Here is a 21,879-nt window from a genome sequence, read left to right as displayed (position 1 = left end):
GGAGCTTGCTCCCAACATTCGCACCAGTTGGCTGTCGCGATCGGATGCCCCAGTGTGAGGAAAGCTGGGGGGACTCTTCTCATCACTCTAAAACCGGAGTGGGATAATTTACCCGCAGCCTCAGTCCCCATAACATGTGAAGTGTTTACGGTTGCGAGGACATCACTATAAACTTGAACTATGCAATACTCCACTTTGTTGTGGCTATGAAGTGGGTCCTCACCAACAGTTGGGTCTGCTCTTAGAACGCTATCCACTCATGCTGACTATATTACTGTATTATATTTAAGCTGCAGGGCATAGCATTTACTATCTTTCAATGCCTCCACGGTTCTTCCAGTTTACTTTTCTTTATTACTTGTACCCCCTCCACGCCTCTTAGCCCAGTGTGTATGGAGCTGCTTTACTTAGATTCACTACCTAATTCTACATTATATATGCTTACGGTCTGTGATCAGATCGCAGTATTTATCCAAGTTCTAGGAAAATTCCATGCTGTCAAGTTTTATTACTAATGTGCACATGTTTTCAGGTTTATCTTGGTGACTTGGAAAGCTAGTTAACATGGTACATATTAGGTTACAAGTCTCAAGCGACAGCAACAACACCTATATTTTTGGGGGTCTGTGTAACCCATAGCATATGTTTCCCCCCTGTAGCATATTGCCTTCCCTGTATGCTATTACCTTTTAAGTTAACCACCTAATCTATAGATTTTACAATACAGTTATGAGAGGAGGAATGATGTAATATGTTACCCTGTGTTTATACCATGTCATGGCTCCTTGTTTAACAGTGTGGTAGTATTATTTGAGCTTGCAGCAGTTAGCACTATATGTTTTGCTTAGGTTTACTAGGCAGTCACCCTCTATGGTTCTATGAGTGTCTCTAGATTTCTCTCATAAGGTTTTTGTACTTTTGCTATGAAGATAAATATATGTTCAACTGTAGTGGCATTATACCTTTCTGCTCATTATTTGAACAGCGAGCTGAATATACAGCTCAGAGACTGTCTACGTTTATATATTGATTGTCAAGTGAAAGGCGTAGGACTTTGGGTGGCACTCTATATGTTTGGATGGCTTATGTTTATGTGATGTCATATTATTGTCAATTAAGGCTGTTTTAATATGTATGTTATTTGTTATGCGCTATTTATTGCCCTAAGTTACTATACAGATATAAGACAGCCCATGTACCTTAGCTATACACACATAGTCCATTAATTGTTGTCCTGTCCTCTTTGGCTGGGGGCTGAACCTCCTCTATCTAAAGTTAGTCAACACTACAATTCCGCCACACAGATACTCTAAGGCTGCTACAAGATAGAATACATACACCTAGCTTATTAAGATCCAGGTTACCCCGTCTCACACCTCTGTTACTTTATTATATTCAGCTTACCACCTCCTCCCCCCCCCCATAGTGTACCTTCCTAATTGGAAGAGCTACTTAAGCGGTTTAGCTTATTTGTACCGCAACCTTTTATATTGCAAGTATTATTGTGCTAGTTTTCTTTTTGTTTTAATAAGAGGGTATGTATTTTATATCGCTACATTTTTCTGAGATCTATTGGTTAAACTTATATTTCTAAGAGTATATCAGATGTGGGGGAAAAAAAATATTTGAAAATGTCCTAGTTTCTTAGCAACAAAAAATGGAAAACTTGAGGTTTATTTTCAGTGTATGTTTACCATTTTTGATATGCAACCAACTGAACCTTATATGAAGATATAGCGGTTATTGTAACTTCTTTACTTTTATGTCATTTATCTGTTGTAATGCATCTATACCTCAATAAAAATATATAATATAATATATATAAAAATTTGCCAAAAAGGAAGTGGTAAAGTTAGGTGTTAGAAAAGGATTCTTCAATAAAGAATAAGTAGTACAAGATTGTGCTGCTTTGTCCTAGGGTGTAGCAGTAGTCCATATTAGTCTCTTCAGTAGAGCAGTGTTGGCTTTAGAGCAATGGGAACTTGTGGGACATAATTCTCACTGCGCCTCCCATATACTGATGCTGCCCTAACTCTGAAAGCCTGAGTAAAATTACTCAGTCTTTTCTCTTTTTTTCACAGGTCTATGTGAGGGAGAGGACCTCTCAAACCTGGGAGCTGCCTTGCTGTTGGGCAGGTTAGGAGGTAAGTGCAGACTTTTTATTTTCTGGGATGCAAGAGAGACTCAGAAATAGTTGGGCACTTTATTTCTAATGGGACACACACTAAGGCTCAGTTGAATTGGGCTCTTTTATTGTGGACAGCTTGGGCGCAGGCACTGGGGCTAAATAAATTAAGGCATGGTTGGTTCCACTACTCCCGGCGGTTTTACTTTTATAAAACAATATGCCGACCGGGAGATATGTGTTTGGCGACGCCCACGATGGGCTGACCTAGAGGAGACGGCAATTTGTGTTGTGCGCCTTTTTTTTCTCTTTCAAGTTGGAGTAAATCCAAACTGTTTAAGAAACCAAAGCCAGCCCCTAAGTCTGCATGAAGGTGCGGCCCTCATTCCAGCTCAGCTGGTAGTTGCAGATTAAGATTCTTCCAAAACATTTGGGCAGATTCTGTCCAAAATCAATAGATTCAGAGTATTGTCTCTCAAGGGTACAGAATAGGATTCAGAGTAAGACCTCCTGTGAGAAGATTTTTTCTCTTAGGCATCCCAGCAAATCCAGTAAAGGTTCAGGCTTTTCTGAAGTATGTTTCAGACCTGGAGCTTTCAGGGGTAATCATACCAGTTCCTTTTCAGGAAAAGCGTCTGGGGTTTTATTCAAATCTATTCATTGTCCCAAAGAACGAGAAAATTCATTGAGGCCAGTTCTAGATCTGAAAATTTTGAATCGTTATGTAAAAGTGCCAACTTTCAAAATGTTGAGACTAAGGACTATTCTGCCTTTTTGTTCAGCAAGGGCATTATATGTCCACAATAGACTTACAGGATGCATATCTTCATATTCCGATTCATCCAGACCACTATCAGTTTCTGAGATTCTCTTCTATAGACAAGCATTACCAATTTTGTCGCTCTTCCATTTGGCCTAGCGACAGCTCCAAGAATCTTTTCAAAGGTTCTTGGAGCCCTACTCTCTGTAATCGGAGAACGGGGTATTGCAGTGTTTCCTTATTTGGACGATATCTTGGTACTAGCTCAGTCTTTACATTCTGCAGAATCTCACACAAATAAACTAGTGTTGTTTCTTCAAAGACATGGTTGGAAGATCAATTTGCCAAAAAGCTCTTTGATTCCTCAGACAAGGTTCACCTTTTTAGGTTTCCAGATAGATTCAGTGTCCATGACTCTGTCTCTAACAGACAAGAGACGATTAAAATTGGTTTAAGCTTGTCAGTTCCTTCAGTCTCAATCATTCCCTTCAGTATTCTGATAGAATATAAGGCTGAGCTCAGTAGGGATTTTATATATGCATGATTAAGAACCTATGTGGTTCGAAACCTTGCATTTTTATGCTTTTGTACTAACCTAATAAAGAATTATTTATATGGTGCGGCTGCTTCTTGGACTTTACATTGTTTTGAGGGTTTGTGAGTGTGAACCCTGCAGCAAGCACATTCCAGATACTGGTGCTGAACTTCTTTGGCTTTCTGTTTTATTTCACAGAAAGATTGCTAAGTTTCCTAATATTCACTGTTTTGTACAGGCTTTGGTCCGTATCAAGCCTGTCATTGAATCAATCTCTCCACCTTGGAGTCTTAATTTGGTTTTGAAGGCTTTACAGGCTCCTCTGTTTGAGCCTATGCATTCTTTGGACATTAAACTACTTTCTTATTAAAGTACTCTTTCTAGTGAATCTCCTTTTTCTGATTTTCCATCAGGATAAGGCAGTTTTGCAGACTTCATTTAAATTTCTGCCTAAGGTTGTGAATTCTAACAACATTAATAGAGAAATTGTTGTCCCTTCTTTGTGTCCTAATCCTAAGAATTCTTTGGAGAGATCCTTACATTCTTTGGATGTTTTAAGAGCTACTAAAGATTTCAGGAAGACTTCTAGTCTATTTGTTATGTTTTCTGGTTCTAGGAACGGTCAGAAGGCTTCTGCCATTTCCTTGGCATCTTGGTTAAAGCTTTTGATTCATCAGGCTTATTTGGAGTCGGGTCAGACGCTGCCTCAGAGAATTACAGCTCATTCTACTAGATCAGTCTCCACTTCGTGGGCTTTTAAGAATGAAGCTTCAGTTGATCAGATTTGCAAAGCAGCAACTTGGTCTTCTTTGCATTTTTACTAAATTCTACCGTTTTGATGTATTTGCTTCTTCGGAAGCAGTTTTTGGTAGAAAAGTTTTTCAGGCAGCTGTTTCAGTTTGATTCCTCTGCTTATGTTTAAGTTTTTTCTTTTCATTATGAGAATAAACTTATATTTTGGGTTATGGATTAATTTTTTTTTAGTGGAAAATGGCGTTTATTATTTTATCCTTCCCTCTCTAGTGACTCTTCTGTGGAGTTCCACATCTTGGGTATTACTATCCCATACGTCACTAGCGCATGGACTCTTGCCAATTACATGAAAGAAAACATAATTTATGGATGAACTTACCTGATAAATTCATTTCTTTCATATTGGCAAGAGTCCATGAGACCCACCCTTTTTATGGTGGTTATGATTTTTTGTATAAAGCACAATTATTTCCAAATTCCTTTGATGCTTTTTACTCCTTTCTTTATCACCCCACTACTTGGCTATTCGTTAAACTGAATTGTGGGTGTGGTGAGGGGTGTATTTATAGGCATTTTGAGGTTTGGGAAACTTCGCCCTTCCTGGTAGGATTGTATATCCCATACGTCACTATCTCATGGACTCTTGCCAATATGAAAGAAATTAATTTATCAGCTAAGTTCTTACATAAATTATGTTTTTGCTATCTGTGCCCCTGTTCAGAAAATTTCACATCACTTTTTGTCCTTGTGACAATTGGATTTTGAGTATTTTCGGTTATCCTGGAAAGAAGGATTTGAGATAAAGCTCTTTTTCTCCGTTTGTAAGTACGAGTTGTACTTAAGTCGGATGTCTGTAACCCAGGGACTGCCTGTACTCACGTGGTTCTGAGCTGTTGCCAAGTTCTATCCTATTGGATCATGTTATGTTATGCATACACCCAGCCACACCTCCGATGTATCCTCAAATATATTTATTTTGTTAAAATAACACCAGGTAACAAATGGTACATATATAGTATCACAATCCCCTAAAATATATTGAGGACAAAACAATATGTCTTAATACCCATATGTCCCTTCACATGGCCCACGATTGATAATTGTTCCGATACACATTTCGCCTTTCCTGTCTCTTTCTTTCAATACATTCACAAAGTTCACTTTTTTATTTTATTTTTATCACTTGTTTTAATGTTTTGTATTGAAATGTGATTTATCATTATTTTATGTATTACACTGATATCAATAAATGAACAGTTAAGACAAATTTAAACTTTCTCAGATCAGATAGATCATTCAATTTAAAACAAGTTTCCAATTTGCTTCTGTTATCCAATTGACTTTGTTCTCTTGGTATGAAAAGCATAGCTATTTAGGCTGTAGCTAGTTGAACACATCTGGTGAGCTAATGATGAGACACCTATGGAGGCTGCACATGTATACCTCTTTTCATTGGCTCACGCGATTTGTTCAGCTAGCTCCCAGTCGTGCATTACTGCTGCTTCACGGTAGGACACTAAGACAATGAAGCAAATTTGGTCCTATAAAAGTTCATTGGAAAGGTGTTTTTTGTTTTTGCTTTTTTTTTTTATAAACTGATTCTCTATGAATCATAAAAGAAAAACTTTGAGTTTCACGTCCCTTTTAAAAATTGCATTCCTTGTTCTGCATGAAACTGTTCCTTACAAAACCTGCCTCAAAAGAATGTACTATATATTTTTTTTCATGACAGAATGTATTTGCTTTATATAAAAAATGGATGTTTCTGTTTAATCATATGATCTTCATCTGATTTTTAATTTTCCAATTTTTTGGCCCTAGTACAGACATCCTCAAACTTGACCCTCCAGAGGTTTTGGAACTAAATTTCCCATGATGCTCAGCCAGATTGCTGAGCTTCGTGGGAAATGTAGTTCCAAAACCTCTTGAGGGCCAAGTTTTAGGATGCCTGCCCTAGTAGTATCTTACAAATGACAGTAGCTTCCTGACATATCTATTTCCCAGACAAACAGCATTGTGTATAGTGACAGTGAACACTGTATGATTAACTGCGTATGGTGTTATTTACACACTAATTATTAGTAAATGGATAATGAAGATCTCCTGGTTTTAACAGAGAAAGAAGTAAACACAAACGAATCTCTGCCAGAGAAGGAAGAAAATAAAGAAGATAATGTTACAAAAGAAGCATCAAACGCACACAGTAACGGTAAAGAGACCACTGTGAAAGGACTCAGTAATTTGGGGAACACTTGTTTCTTTAACGCTGTCATGCAGGTGAGTTTTTGTAACTTGTTGCTACTAAGTTTATTTTGTTGCTGGACTCTTGTAGTTTATAGAAACAGAAGACGAGATTTTAATAAATTAGGAATAATAATGTAAATAGTTAATGTATATTATGGTTGTCCAACTTAAAGGGACATGAAACCCAGATATTTTTTTATTTTTATTTCATGATTCAGGAAGACCCTGCCATTTTAAACAACTTTTCAATGTACTGATGTGATATCTAATGTGCTTCATTCTCTTGATATCCTTTGTTGAAAATCAGATCTAAGTATGCTTTGCATTTGCTGATTGGTGGCTGCACATAGATGCCTTGTGTTATTGACTCACCCATGTGCATTGCTATTTCTTCAACTAAGATTTAGGGATGCAGCGAAATTTCGACCACAGAAAGTTTAGTCCGAAAATGGCATTTTTGGTTATTTCGGTTTTCGTTTTTTTTCTTGCCTTTTATTTTCTGTAAAATTGTGTAGCATATTTCAAATTTTAATGCCAGCTTAGAGCTGCTGTTTGAGTTCATTACTTGACTTACTGTTTTGCATATAATAATAGTTTTCTAGGACTATACTTTATTTTGATAATTGGTAAAAAAAAAATTAAAATATGGTTAAATCTGATTCTGTTACACAGAACTAAATAAAGAATAATACAAGCGATGCAACAAAATTTGGGCTGCCGAAAATGTGCAATTCCAATTTCGGCCCAAAGAGGACCAAAATGGCTAAAAATGTACAGCCCTCCCCTGTTCTATTGAGTTAAATGTCTATCCTTAGCATAAGGTGAGCAGCACAGCACTGGCATGGTACACAGAGCACACACATAAGTACCATGACTTGATGATATTTAAAACCAGCAGTGCCCTTTTTTTTATAGAAGGTAACCAAAGTTCTGAATACAGTTTTCAAAGGAGGATAAGTAACATGTTTATAAACACTTGATATTATCAGACACAGCCCTAAGCACACACAGTGAATATGTATAAGCCTTATATACAGTGCTTATATATATATATATATATATATATATATATATATATATATATATATATATATATATATATAATCTGACGGGTCAGTGTGAGACCTGAACTAGGCGGAGATAAGATGAGATGATCAGGTGCAGCCACGCCTATCGCACGGATAACTACACCCAAAAACAAAAGGCATGTCCACCTCGTATTGTTGTCTGGCTATAACCACGCTCTTCCTTGTAGAGCTCCACCAGTTTCACTGCAGATCACGCCCTACGGTACAATTGACCACGCCCATTTGTTGGAGCTTTCCCGTCTACAATCTCTCTCAGCTACACAGCTACTGTAGTTAAAAAATAATAATAATAATAATCATTTTGGTTTCGGTTTTGGGGAATCCTGAATTTTCGGTATCGGTTTCGGTCCAGAATTTTCATTTCGGTTCATCCCTACTAAGATTCCTAAAGAATGAAGCAAATAAGATAATAGAAGTAAATTGGAATGTTTAAAATTGTATTCTCTCCCTGAATCACAAAAGAAACATTTTGGGTTTCATGTCCCGATTTAGGTTCCCTCCAGTACATTTTATTCAGTTTCTGAGTCCTACATTGCTAAACTGCATCTCACCATGTGCATCACACACAATGCACATGGTCACTACAGTTCGCTTATTAGTATGTCCCTGGTTCTTGGTCAGTCTTTTATACATAAATCTATGATGCTGCTTGTGTGATATTTGTATGAGCATATATGTGTTTTTGGTTTTGATCAGTGCTTTTTGTGCAATGTGCTCTCTGGCCTCGCAAAGTGAAAGAATAGTTCAAATTATAGCTTGAAATACTTGGACTAGCCCTGATTTAATATAATATACACAGATGCAAATGAGTATTTAGTGATGTAATACTATTCTCACTGAGTAGTATAGTTCTTAAATAACTCGGCAGTAATGTGGTAACAACTTTCCAATTTGCTTCATTCTCTTAATATCCTTTGTTGAAAAACATATATACATAGGCACAGTAGCTGCTGATTGGTGGCTGCACATATATGCCTAGTGTGATTGGCTCACCCATGTGAATTGCTATTTCTTCCACAAAGGATACCTTAAGAATGAAGCAAATTAAATTATGAAAGTAAATTGGAATGTTGTTTAAAATTGTATTCTCTATCTGAATCATGTCCCTTTTTTAAAGGGGGGGATTCTCTAATTTTTCAGACAGAGCATGCAAGTTTAAACAACTTTTTAATTTACTTCTATTATCACATTTTCTTCATTCTCATAGTATCTTTTGTTGAAAAGCAGGGACATAACCTCGGGAGTGTGCACGTATCTGGAGCACTATATGGCAGCAGTTTTGCAAGAGCGTTAGATGGTCATACTATTTCCTGCCGTGTAGTACTTCTGACACCTATCTAGTTATGTCTTCAACAAAAAATGCCACAGGAATGAGGCAAATTTAATACTAGAAGTAAAATAAAAGCTTTTTTTTTTCTTAAGAATTGTATGCTTTGTCTGAATCACTGGCTTTCATATCCCTTTAAATGAGCAAATATGAAACTTTCACTTTTACACTGCTTTTTATTTTATTTTCAATTTATTTTTCCCATGAACAGAATCTCTCCCAGACTCCTGCCTTGAGAGAACTTCTGAATGAGGTTAAAATCGCTAAAAAGACAGTGAAAGTTAAATTACTCGACTCTTCAGTAAGTACTTTTTCATAACGAATGCTCTGATAGATCCCTCTCATATTTAAGGGGACATTAAACCCACAACATACTGTATATCAGCAAATATGCACTGCATTGCAGAAGAAATGTTTTTAAAACACTGATATTTATTAATTGGTTGTAATGTATACGTTTTGCATATCAAGAGCAGTTTAGAGATACACCCATTAAAAAGCTGATTAAATCTATGTTGCTGGTTTCCTTTACTATTAAAGGACATTAAACCTAATTTCTCTTACTTGGTGTATCCAGTCCACGGATTCATCCTTACTTGTGGGATATTCTCATTCCCTACAGGAAGTGGCAAAGAGAGCACACAGCAGAGCTGTCAATATAGCTCCCCCTCAGGCTCCGCCCCCCCAGTCATTCTCTTTGCCGCTCTAACAAGTAGCATCTCCACGGGAGGGTAAAGTGAATGTGGTGTTAGATTTGTAGTTTTTATTTCTTCAATCAAAAGTTTGTTATTTTAAAATAGTGCCGGTTTGTACTATTTACTCTGTGGCAGAAAGTGATGAAGATTTCTGCTGAGAGGAAAATGATTTTAGCATGTTGTAACTAAAATCCACTGCTGTTCCCACACAGGACTGTTGAGCATCAGAAAACTTAAGTTGGGGGGAACAGTTTGCAGGCTTAACTGCTTTGAGGTATGTTTCAGTCATTTTTTCTAGTCAAGACTTAGTAATGCTAGAAGACTGACAAGAATCCCCATGTGGGAAAGGTAAGCCATATTCTGAGACTTAGTATAGAAGGAAGGCTTATTTGAAAGGGCTCAAACACTGGTGGACACTGTTAAGGGGCAATCGATTATTTCTTAACAAAAATCTGATATTTATACAAGTTTATATTACATTTGAAACACTTTTTTGGGGTTTATTCCGCATGGCATCTATTTAGACACCTATTTTGGCTTGGGAAGGCCCCACATCCCCAGAGTGAAGAGGGAGAGGGCCTGAAATTCGCGCCTCAGTTGCGCAGTTGATTTTACAGACAGCTTCATGAAGCTCCATGTGAAGAGTCCAGAGATTACTTGAGGACTTCAGAGAGGCTTATTTTCAATTAAAACTAATCCCCAAGGAAGGTAAGACCACAGCAGAGGCTGTGGCATGGTGCTTAGCTTTAATTTGCTCCGGTTTGGGCAGTAAGGGGTTAATTGACTTGAAATTTGCTGTGTAATCATTTCAAAGCATTAGGATCATATGGTCAAAATTTCATAAAGATTGGATGATTTTTGGAGATTTAGTAAAAAAGTGTGCGCTTTTTATTATTTAAAGGCACAGTACCGTTAGACCATGCAGTGACACTTAAAAATGTAGCCCAAAATGATTCTTTAACGGAAGGTAACGAGGATAGTTCTCCTTCCTCTCCCCATGTGTCGACACCAGTTACGCCCGCGCAAGCGATGCCTAGTACCTCTAGCGCATTGGCCCCTATTACCTTACAACAATTAGCAGCAGTCATGGATAATTCCCTTGCGGCATTTCTATCCAAACTGCCAGTTTTTCCTAAAAAGCGTGATAGCTCAGTTTTTAAGAACAGAGGATGAGCAATCAGAAGCTTTGGATGATTTATCCGTTGTACCCTCACAACACTCTGAAGTGGCAGTGAGGGATGTGCTGTCCGAGGGAGAAATTTCTGATGCAGGAAAGGTTTCTCAGCGGGCAGAATCAGATTCCTTAGCGTTTAAATTTAAGCTGGAACACCTCCGCGTACTGCTTAAGGAGGTTTTAGCTACGCTTTATGATTGCGACCCCATGGTGGTCCCAGAAAAATTGTGTAAAATGGACAAGTTTCTAGAAGTCCCTGTATACACTGATGCGTTTCCGATCCCGAAGAGGGTGGCGGATATTGTGACTAGGGAGTGGGAGAGACCAGGTGTACCTTTTGTTCCCCCCCCCCCTATCTTTAAGAAATTGTTCCCCATAAATGACCACAGGCGGGACGCGTGGCAGACGGTCCCTAAGGTAGAGGGAGCGGTTTCAACACTAGCCAAGCGCACAACCATACCAATAGAAGACAGTTGTGCTATCAAAGATCCTATGGATAAAAAATTAGAAGGTTTACTAAAGAAAATATTTGTTCAACAAGGTTTCCTGCATTATTCCTGTAACTACTGCAGCAGCTTTCTGGTTTGAGGCACTGGAGGAGTCGCTCCAGAGAGAGACTTCATATGACGAAGTCATGGATAGAATTCATACTCTAAAGCTGGCTAATTCCTTTATCACAGATGCCGCTTTCCAATTAGCTAAGTTAGCGGCGAAAAATTCTGGTTTTGCCATTATGGCGCGGAGAGCGCTTTGGCTCAAATCGTGGTCGGCTGACGTGTCGTCCAAAACAAAACTATTAAATATTCCTTTCAAGGGAAAGACCCTATTCGGTCCAGAATTGAAAGAAATTATTTCGGATATCACTGGGGGAAAGGGCCATGCTCTTCCACAAGATAGACCGTTTAAGGCTAATTTTCGCTCCTTTCGCAACTTCAGGAGCGGACCTGCTTCAACCTCTGCAACCGCAAAGCAGGAGGGTAACGCTTCCCAGCCCAAAGCAACCTGGAATCCTTTGCAGGGCTGGAACAAGGGTAAGCAGGCCAAGAAGCCTGCGGCTGCTACCAAGACAGCATGAAGGGGTAGCCCCCAATCCGGGACCGGATCTGGTAGGGGGCAGACTTTCTCTCTTTGCTCAGGCTTTGGCAAGAGATGTTCCAGATCCCTGGGCATTAGAAATTGTTGCTCAGGGGTATCTTCTAGAATTCAAGGACTCTCCTCCAAGGGGAAGGTTCCACATTTCTCGTTTGTCTTCAGACCAAACAAAGAAACAGGCGTTCTTACGCTGTGTAGAAGATCTTCTAAAAATGGGAGTGATACACCCAGTTCCAATTGCAGGACAAGGACTGGGATTTTACTCAAACCTGTTTGTAGTTCCCAAAAAGGAAGGAACTTTCAGGCCAATCCTGGATCTAAAAATTCTAAACAAATTCCTCAGAGTTCCATCTTTCAAAATGGAAACCATTCGGACAATCTTACCGATGATCCAGGAAGGTCAATATAGGACTACCGTGGATCTAAAGGATGCGTACCTACATATTCCTATCCACAAAGATCATCATCAGTTCCTAAGGTTCGCCTTTCTGGACATGCATTTACAGTTTGTGGCCCTTCCTTTCGGGTTGGCCACCGCTCCCAGAATTTTCACAAAGGTGCTAGGGTCCCTTCTAGCGGTACCGCGGGGCATTGCAGTAGCACCTTACCTAGACGAACAGGCGTCGTCTTTTCACAGAGCCAAGGCTCATACGGACATTGTTCTGGCCTTTCTAAGGTCTCACGGGTGGAAGGTGAATGTAGAAAAGAGTTCTCTGTCCCCGCTCACAAGGGTTCCCTTCCTGGGAACACTAATAGACTCGGTAGAAATGAAAATATTTCTGACAGAGGTCAGGAAGTCAAAGCTTTTAACTACTTGCCGAGTTCTTCATTCTATTCCTCGGCCTTCTGTGGCTCAGTGCATGGAGGTAATCGGATTAATGGTTGCGGCAATGGACGTTGTCCCTTTTGCCCGAATTCATCTCAGACCACTACAACTGTGCATGCTCAAACAGTGGAATGGAGATTATGCAGATTTGTCTCCTCAAATACAAATGGACCAGAAAACCAGAGACTCTTCTCTGGTTGTTGTCTCAGGATCACCTGTCTCAGGGAATGTGCTTCCGCAGACCGGAGTGGATCATTGTCACAACCGATGCCAGTCTGTTAGGCTGGGGTGCGGTCTGGGACTCTCTGAAAGCTCAGGGCCTATGGTCTCGGGAAGAATCTCTTCTCCCGATAAACATTTTGGAACTGAGAGCGATATTCAATACGCTCCAGGCATGGCCTCAACTAGCGGAGGCCAAATTCATCAAAGGGGCGGAGGATCACTCCTGCCACCTATCTGCTATTCACATCCCAGGAGTAGACAACTAGGAGGCGGATTTTCTGAGTCGTCAGACTTTTCACCTGGGGGAGTGGGAACTTCACCCGGAGGTTTTTGCTCAGCTGACCCAGCTATGGGGCATTCCGGAATTGGATCTGATGGCGTCCTGTCAGAACACCAAACTTCCCCTTTACGGATCCAGGTCCAGGGATCCCAAGGCGGCATTGATAGATGCTCTAGTAGCGCCTTGGTCCTTCAGTCTAGCTTATGTCTTTCCACCGTTTCCTCTTCTCCCTCGGCTAGTAGCCAGAATCAAACAGGAGAAGGCTTCGGTAATTCTGATAGCGCCTGCGTGGCCACGCAGGACTTGGTATGCAGACCTAGTGGACATGTCATCGGTTCCACCATGGAAACTGCCATCGAGGCAGGATCTTCTAATACAGGGTCCATTCAAGCATCCAAATCTAGTTTCTCTGCATCTGACTGCTTGGAGATTGAACGCTTAATTCTAGCTAAGCGTGGGTTCTCTGAATCAGTTATTGATACTTTAATCCAGGCCAGAAAGCCTGTCACCAGGAAAATTTACCATAAGATATGGCGGAAATATCTTTGTTGGTGTGAATCCAAGGGTTACTCGTGGAGTAAAGTTAGGATTCCCAGGATTTTGTCTTTTCTCCAAGAAGGATTGGAGAAAGGATTGTCAGCTAGTTCCTTAAATGGACAGATATCTGCTCTGTCTATCCTGTTACACAAGCGGCTTGTAGCAGTACCAGACGTTCAAGCGTTTGCACAGGCTTTAGTTAGAATCAAGCCTGTCTATAAACCTGTGGCTCCTCCATGGAGTCTTAATTTAGTTCTTTCAGTTCTTCAAGGGGTTCCGTTTGAACCTTTACATTCTATAGATATTAAGTTATTATCTTGGAAGGTTTTGTTTTTGGTAGCTATCTCTTCTGCTCGGAGAGTTTCAGAATTATCTGCTTTGCAGTGTAATTCACCCTATCTGGTGTTCCATGCAGATAAGGTTGTTTTGCGTACCAAACCTGGTTTTCTTCCGAAAGTTGTTTCTAATAAGAATATTAACCAGGAAATCATTGTTCCTTCTCCTAATCCAGGAGAAACTGTCCTAATCCAGTTTCGAAGAAGGAACGACTATTACACAATCTTGATGTGGTTCGGGCTTTAAAATTCTATTTAAAAGCAGTTAAAGATTTCAGACAAACATCATCCTTGTTTGTTGTCTATTCTGGTAAGAGGAGAGGTCAGAAAGCGACTGCTACCTCTCTTTCCTTCTGGCAGCCTCCTGAACGAATTACAGCTCATTCCACCCGAGCTGTGGCTTCCACATGGGCCTTCAAGAATGAGGCTTCTGTTGAACAGATTTGTAAGGCAGCGACTTGGTCTTCACTGCATACTTTTGCCAAATTTTACAAATTCGATACTTTTGCTTCTTCGGAGGCTATTTTTGGGAGAAAGGTTTTGCAAGCAGTGGTGCCTTCCGGTTAGGTTACCTGACTTGTTCCCTCCCTTCATCCATATCCTAAAGCTTTGGTATTGGTATCCCACAAGTAAGGATGAATCCGTGGACTGGATACACCAAGTAAGAGAAAACAGAATTTATGCTTACCTGATTAATTACTTTCTCTTACGGTGTATCCAGTCCACGGCCCGCCCTGGCAATTAAGTCAGGTTCAAATTTATTTTTGTAAAACTACAGTCACCACTGCACCCTATGGTTTCTCCTTTTTCTCCTAACCGTCGGTCGAATGACTGGGGGGGCGGAGCCTGAGGGGGAGCTATATGGACAGCTCTGCTGTGTGCTCTCTTTGCCACTTCCTGTAGGGAATGAGAATATCCCACAAGTAAGGATGAATCCGTGGACTGGATACACCGTAAGAGAGAGTAATTTATCAGGTAAGCATAAATTCTGTTTTATTTTTTTCTTTCATGATTCAGAGCATGCAATTTTGAACAACTTTGTAATTTGCTTCATTCTCTTGATATTATCTGAAAAGCATATCTAGATATGCTTAGTGGCTGTGAATAGATGCCTTGTGTGATTGGCTCACCCATGTGCATTTCTTCAACAAAGGATATCTAAAAAATTAAGCAAATTAGATAATAGAAGTAAATTAGGTTGTTGATTAAAATTGTATTCTGTACCTGAATTATGAAAGAGAAAATTTTTGGGTTTACTGTCCCTTTTAAGAACAAATCAAAGTAAGCTTGTGCTCTTAGCTAAATAATCACTGTGTACAATGTTGATTTGTAGAATTGTAACCACCTCATATTCCCGTCTACAAGACTAATCTAAATTCTCCCCTATCTTGTGGAACTCTCTGCCTTCCTCCACTAGACTCTCCCCTAGTTTTCAAACTTTCAAGCACTCCTTAAAGACTCTACTGTTCAGGGATGTATACAATATACACTAGCATTTTCTTATCTTGATTTTTCTCCTCCCTCTGTCATCCCCTTGAACCCCCTTAGCATGTAAGTCTATGAGGCCATCTGTTTTGTAGAACACCTGCATGAGAACCAATTTTAACCCCGTAACGACCAAGTACGTACAGGGTATGTCCTACAAAAACTGATGGTTAATGACCAAGGACGTACCCTGCACGTCCTCAGGGTTTTCAAGCGCTGGAAGCGATTGTGATCCCTTCCAGACGCTTTCAGGGTATTACAGTGATGCCTCGATATTGAGGCATCCTGCAATACCCTTTTTTAAGCATCTGATGCAGAGAGAGCCACACTGTGTGGCCCGCTCTGCATCGTCCAGCGATGGTGCTGATCGTTGGTGGGTGGGAGCCATAGCAGGTAGGCGGGTGGGCGGCCCATCGCTGGAGAATTTTTCGGTGTGTTTTGTGGTCCGGGAGTGAGCGCGAGGGGGTGGGAGTGGGTGGGACCGCTACACTATGGAACATAGTGACCAATAACATGTAAAATAGAGATTTGGGAAACGGATCTGAGAGGGGGGTAGGGTATTGAGTGGAGCAGCTACAGTACGGAAGAAACATTTTTTTTTTTCTCCAGAAAATAGCCCAATTTTACTGGAAACTGGGTACTTGTAGACAGCTGCCAGTACCTAAGATGGCGCCTAAGAGTTAGAGGGGGAAGGGTTAGAGAGCTGTTTAGGGGGGTCAGGGAGGTTGGAAGGTAAAGGGGGATACTACCCTGCATAAAAAAAATATATATATATATATAAATAATTTCAGTGAGAAACCTAAAGTTTGTGAAAAAGTGAAAATTTATAGTAAAATTATATATGATATGATGAAAATAATGGTTTCTTTAGAAATTCCATTTAATGGCAAGAAAAACGGTATATAATGTGTGGGTACAGTAAATGAGGAAAATTACAGCTAAACGCAAACACCGCAGAAATGTAAAGAAAAAGTGTGGTCTGGTCACTAAGGGGTTAAAATTTTAAACAACTTTCCAATTTACTTGTAATGTTTTTTATTTCTATTCATTTTATTTCATTTTCCTTCTTAATATGGGAAGAGTCCACAGCTGTATTCCTTACTTGTGGGAAATACTGAACCTGGCCACCAGGAGGAGGCAAAGACACCCCAGCCAAAGGCTTAAATACCTCCCCCACTTCCTCATAACCCCAGTCATTCTTTGCCCTTCGTCACAGGAGGTTGGCAGAGAAGTGTCAGAAGATTTTAAGAGTAGTCTCTTATGGAGGGTAGTACTCTTCGAGATGGGACTGGAGTTTTAAGTAGTCCTGTCAGCCTCTCAGTGAGAGCATGGGTGAAAGTTAGTCTGGAGATGCAGGGAGAGTCTTTCAGTGAAACCATCCCAGCTCCATAAGCAATCAGCGTTGACAAGTTTCGCTGCCTGCTTTCTTCACTCAAGTCCATGTCAGAAGCAATGCTACTATCTGTCAAGCTTGAAGGACTGTGTTACTGTTCCATGGCATAGATTCTGGTAAGATCGTTTCATTTTTTATACATGTATGATAATGCAAGTGTGACTCCTTTTATCTATATAGAATCAAGGGTTAATATCTCCTAAATGGGATTATTGAACAGATTAATCTTATATGTTTGATTTTATGCTGCTTTTATGTGTGAGATGTTATGGGCTCATAGGCTGTTATGGAATATACAGGTTTCACTTTCGCTTTGAGAGCTGTGCAGCTTACAAGTTTGGGGCGCTTTTTCTCATAGCAGAGACAGTCCTGCATTGTGCAGTTTTCATTCCCTCTTTCCTGACCGGGTGTCTATCAGAGAGGAGTCATAAATCTCTGTACTGTCTGAGTCATAGGAGGTGGTGAATGCCCCAGCCATTGGGGTATAAGGGTGCCGTTTTTGTGAATAAAATAAGATTGTTTTATTTTCAATAGTTCTCCGATTATTGCACTAGCGACGGAGGATTCTGTTACTTTAGAAAGGGTACTCCCTCTATTCCTAAAGAGTAATTCCTGTTTATATTGTGAGGAGGCCTTAGATCCACCCTCTCAATTATGTTCCATATGCCTTCATAATGTGATATCAAACATGTTTTATACCACTGAGCCATCCACCTCTGAGTAGTTGTCATCCAGTGAGGTGCGTACCCTACTTTCTTCTCTCTCTACACATGCAGTTTCCCGTAGCATTGCTGACCCTCCATCTGGAGGGGGCCTTTTTTCCACCAGACGTTACTGCGCAGTTCAGATGGCGGTGTCTGCAGCCTTTAATGTTTTACCTTGCCCTGTCAAGCACAAGCGAAAGGTTACATATTGGACTCCTTCCCAGAGTACATCAGATGATTTATTGTATTTAACTAATAAGGTTATCCGAGGATGAAGTTCTTTCTGAGACTTCAGAGTATGAACATTCTGGATTGTAGTCTGCTGCCTCTAAACCTCCGGCTGCGGAGGAACCAGACTTTAGTTTTAGGAATTTGCACTTTCTTCTAAAGAAAGTTTTAGTGAATTCTGAGGTTCCAGAGGCCAAAATTGCCTGATGAACATTTGATTCCTAAATTGGATAGAGTTTGGGGACAGGGTGGTACCTTACCTTTCCTGCTCCTATTAGATGGTGAACATTATTAAGAATAAATGGGACAGGATTGGATTCCTTTTCCCCCTCTTCTTCCTTTAAGAATTTGTTCCCGGTCCAGGACTCTCAATGGAGTTGTGGGGTTCTGTCCCTTAAAGGGATGGCGCTATCTTCACCCTTGCTAAACATACTGCTATTCCGCTTTAGGATAGCTCTTCGTTTAAAGAGCCCATGGATAAAAGATGGAAACTGTGTTAAGGAAGATGTTTCAACATACAGGATATTTGTTTCAACCGGCAGTGGCTGTTGCCACGGTTGCTGGAGAAACTACCTACGGGTGCGACTCCTTATAGGATTGATCTGGGTGGAGAGGTCCCCTCGACATTATTCAGGAAAGAATTAAGGCCTTGAGGGTTGCTAATTCTGTGATGCTATTAATCAGATTATTCGCCTGAATGCTAAGGCTTCAGATTTCTGCTCAGGCCAGTCGGGCTCTGGCTGACGTCATGTTCTGCGGATCTAGACTTCTTTCACTCCTCTTTAAGGGAAAGATTTTGTTTGGTCCAGGCCTGGACTCAATATCTCAATGGTCACAGGGGGGCAAGGGTGCCCTCCTAGTCTAAGGGACAATTTTCGTTCTGATAAAGCCCATTGTCAGCAGTCCTCCGCTAAGCCAGAGCAAACCAAGAGCTCTTGGAAGCCGGCTCAGTCCTGGAATAAATCCAAGCGGAGCAAGAGGCCCGCCGAGGCTAAGTCGGGATGAATGGGCAGTCCCCGATCCTCTTCTGGATCGTGTAGGGGGGGCAAACTGTTGCTATTTTCAGTCGCTTGGTTCAGGGACGTGCAGGATCCATGGGTCCTGGAGGTCATAGCTCAGGGTTATAAGATAGGTTTCAAGTCTCTGCCTCCCAGGGGCAGATTCCTCCTCTCAAACCTGTCTTCCTGACCAGAAAAAAGGGAAGCCTTTCTGGGGTGCGTACGGGATATGTCCTCTTAAGTTATTGTCCCGGTGCCTATCGCAGAGAGAGGTTTGGGATACTATTCAAACCTTTTCATGGTCCAAAAGAAGGAGGGAACTTTCTGTCTGATTCCGGACTAAAAGTGCTTAAACAAGTTTTTATATGTCCCCTCGTTCAAGATGGTCCATTCTTCCCCTTGTTTGAGAAGGGCAGTTCATGACCACGATAGATCTGAAGGATGCTCCCTTCAAGGGCCACTTCCAGTTTCTAAGGTTTGCGTTCCTGGACCAGCACTTCCAGTTTATTGCACTTCTGTTGGTTCTAGCTATGGCTCCAAGAAATTTTGCGAAGAGTGGACCATTCGGAATCTCTCCTGTCTTCTTCAATCCCATGGTTGGAAGATATATCTTATATCAAGTACCAGGGTAGAATTCCCGGGTACTATAATAGACTCCATAGACATGAGACTATTTCTAACAGACCAGAGACGTTGCAAGCTATCTTCAACATGTCTTGCCCTCCAGACCTCCCTTAAGGCCATCTGTGGCTTGGTGTATGGAGGTTTTTGGTCTCATGGTGTCCAGCATGGACATCATTCCCTTTGCCAGGTTTCTCCTCAGACTGTTGCAACTGTGTATGCTAAAGCAGTGGAATGGCGATCATTCGGATCTGTCTTAACAGATTTTTCTGGACAACTGATTGAGAGAATCGCTCTCTTGGTGTTTTTGTCCGGATCTCTTGTCCTGAGGGACGTCCGTCTTAAGACCATCCTGGGTGATTGTGATTACGGTTGTGAGTCTGTCAGGATGGGGAGCTGTTTGGGGTGCCAGGAAGGCACAGGGTCTATGGACTCAGGAGGAAAGCTCCCTCCCGAACTCATTTTGGAACTTGGGCAATATAAAATGCTCTGAAGGCTTGGCCTCTGCTGGGTTTGTCCCAGTTTATCAGATTCCAATCAGACAATATAACCTCGGTGGCTTACATCAACCATCAGGGGGGGAACGAGAAGCTGTCAGCGATCCACATTCCGGTTGTGGACAACTGGGAAGCAGATTTCCTCAGCTGACAATAATTTCATCCAGGGGAATGGTCTCTCCATCCTAAAGTGTTTGCGGAGATTTTCAAAAGAAAGAGCTTATGACAGCTCAATACCAAGCTACCCAGATATGGGTCGAGGTACAGGGATCCTCAGGCTGAGCTAACAGATAAATTAGATTGAACCTCCAAGGCATCGCTAATGCATTTTTTTTCGACCGTTTACTACTACTACTACTACTTACTCGTGTAGTGGCTCGAATCAAGCAAGAGCAGGAGTAAGTGAAAGATATGGTTTGTGGATCTAGTGGGGATGTCGTCATCTCCTCCGTGGAAGTTACCTTGTTGCAGGGACCTGCTGACCAAGGTCTCTTTGTTAATCAATGTCTAGATTCTCTGAGGCTGATTGCATGGAGAATGACCGCTTAGTCCTAGCCAAGAGGGTTTTCTGAGTTATTTTTACTCATTCAAGCTTGTAAGCTGGTTGCTCGTCGCATGTATCATAAGGTGTGGAGGACCTACTTATTCTGCTCTCCAGGATGAACCGGAGAAGGGCTTTTCTGCAAGTCCCCTGATGAGACAGATTTCAGCCCTGTCTGTGTTACTGCACAAGAGGTTTGCTGAGCTTCCAGATGTGCAGTCATTCGTTAAGACTCTGTTAGGATCAGACCTTTGTTTAGATCTGATGCTCATCCTTGGAGTTTAGTCCTTGTTCTTAAAGTTTTGCAACGGGCTCAGTTTGAGCCTATGCATGAAATAGATTGCTTCTGTGCACAGAGTATCGGTGATTGCTGTCTTGCAATGTGCCCCTGCTTATCTGGCTTTCCTTGCTGAAAAGGCTGTTCTACGAACCAAGTTAGGTTTTCTTCCTTAGGTTGTGTCAATTCGCAGCATCAATCAAGAGATTGTGGTTCTTTTCTTATGTCCTAATCCTTCTTCATCGAAGGAACGTTTACAACGTAGTTCTGGATGTGGTTTGTGCCTTGAAGTTCTATCTTCATTCCACAGAGGAATTTAGACAAACTTCTTTCTCTGTTTGTTCTCTTTTCCGGGAAGCGTGGGGGTTAGAGGGCCTCTTCCCGAGGTATATGATGACGGCGTAACCCCGACACGCATCATACCGTTTTATTCTTGTGCTTGCAAGCAATTTTTACCTGCTGCCAATAAATTTCTTTTACTTTCTAAGTGCTTTCCTGTGCTCTGCTAATTTTGTCTTTTGGATACTCAGAGGGCCTCTTTGACTTCCTTATCTATTTGGCTGAGGAGTGTCATCCGTTTAGCATAGAGACAGCGGAACATAAGCCTCCTCTGAGGATTACGTCTCATTCTACGAGAGCAGGGGTTTCCTCTTGGGCCTTCAAAATTAGGCCTCTATGGATCAGATTTGTAAGGTGGCTACCTGGTCCTCCTTACATACTTTTTCCAAACTTTAAAAGTTTGATGTTTTTGCTTCTGCTGAAGCAGCCTTCGGGAGAGAGGTTTTGCAGGCTGTGGTGCCCTCAGATTAGGGTCCGCCTCTCTTTTTCCCCTCCCGTTGGCATTCTGTGTATTCTAGAGCTTGGGTATATGCTTCCCACAAGTAAGGAATGCAGCTGTGGACTCTTCTCAATATAAGAAGGAAAACTTAAATTATGCTTACCTGATAATTTTATTATATTTTTATTTTCCCGCCCGTGTTCTCCGATGAGCGGCCCTAAATTTAAATTTATTCTTCTGGCACCTTTTTCATCCTGATATTTCTCCTACTGTTCCTTGTTCCCCTTGGCAGAATGACTGGGGTTTTGAGAAAGTGGGGGAGGTATTTAAGCCTTTGGCTGGGGTGTCTTTGCCTCCTCCTGAT

General features: G+C 41.1%; 1 protein-coding gene across 2 annotated transcripts in view; it reads left to right on the top strand.

Moving 5' to 3' along the window:
• Positions 1–21,879, top strand: part of USP16 (ubiquitin specific peptidase 16) — a 181,268-nt gene that overhangs the window by 38,315 nt on the left and 121,074 nt on the right. For both annotated transcript variants that reach the window (XM_053705988.1, XM_053705989.1), the window contains 2 exons: positions 6,290–6,450; positions 9,044–9,133. In XM_053705988.1, the coding sequence (XP_053561963.1) occupies positions 6,290–6,450; positions 9,044–9,133 (251 nt within the window). The remainder of the gene's footprint in view (positions 1–6,289; positions 6,451–9,043; positions 9,134–21,879) is intronic.

This window comes from Bombina bombina, chromosome 3 (genome assembly GCF_027579735.1).
Source record: "Bombina bombina isolate aBomBom1 chromosome 3, aBomBom1.pri, whole genome shotgun sequence".
In the NCBI taxonomy this organism is placed as follows: domain Eukaryota; kingdom Metazoa; phylum Chordata; class Amphibia; order Anura; family Bombinatoridae; genus Bombina; species Bombina bombina.
The sequence above is the reverse complement of the archived record's forward strand: the minus strand, read 5'-3'. Positions and strand labels throughout refer to the sequence as shown.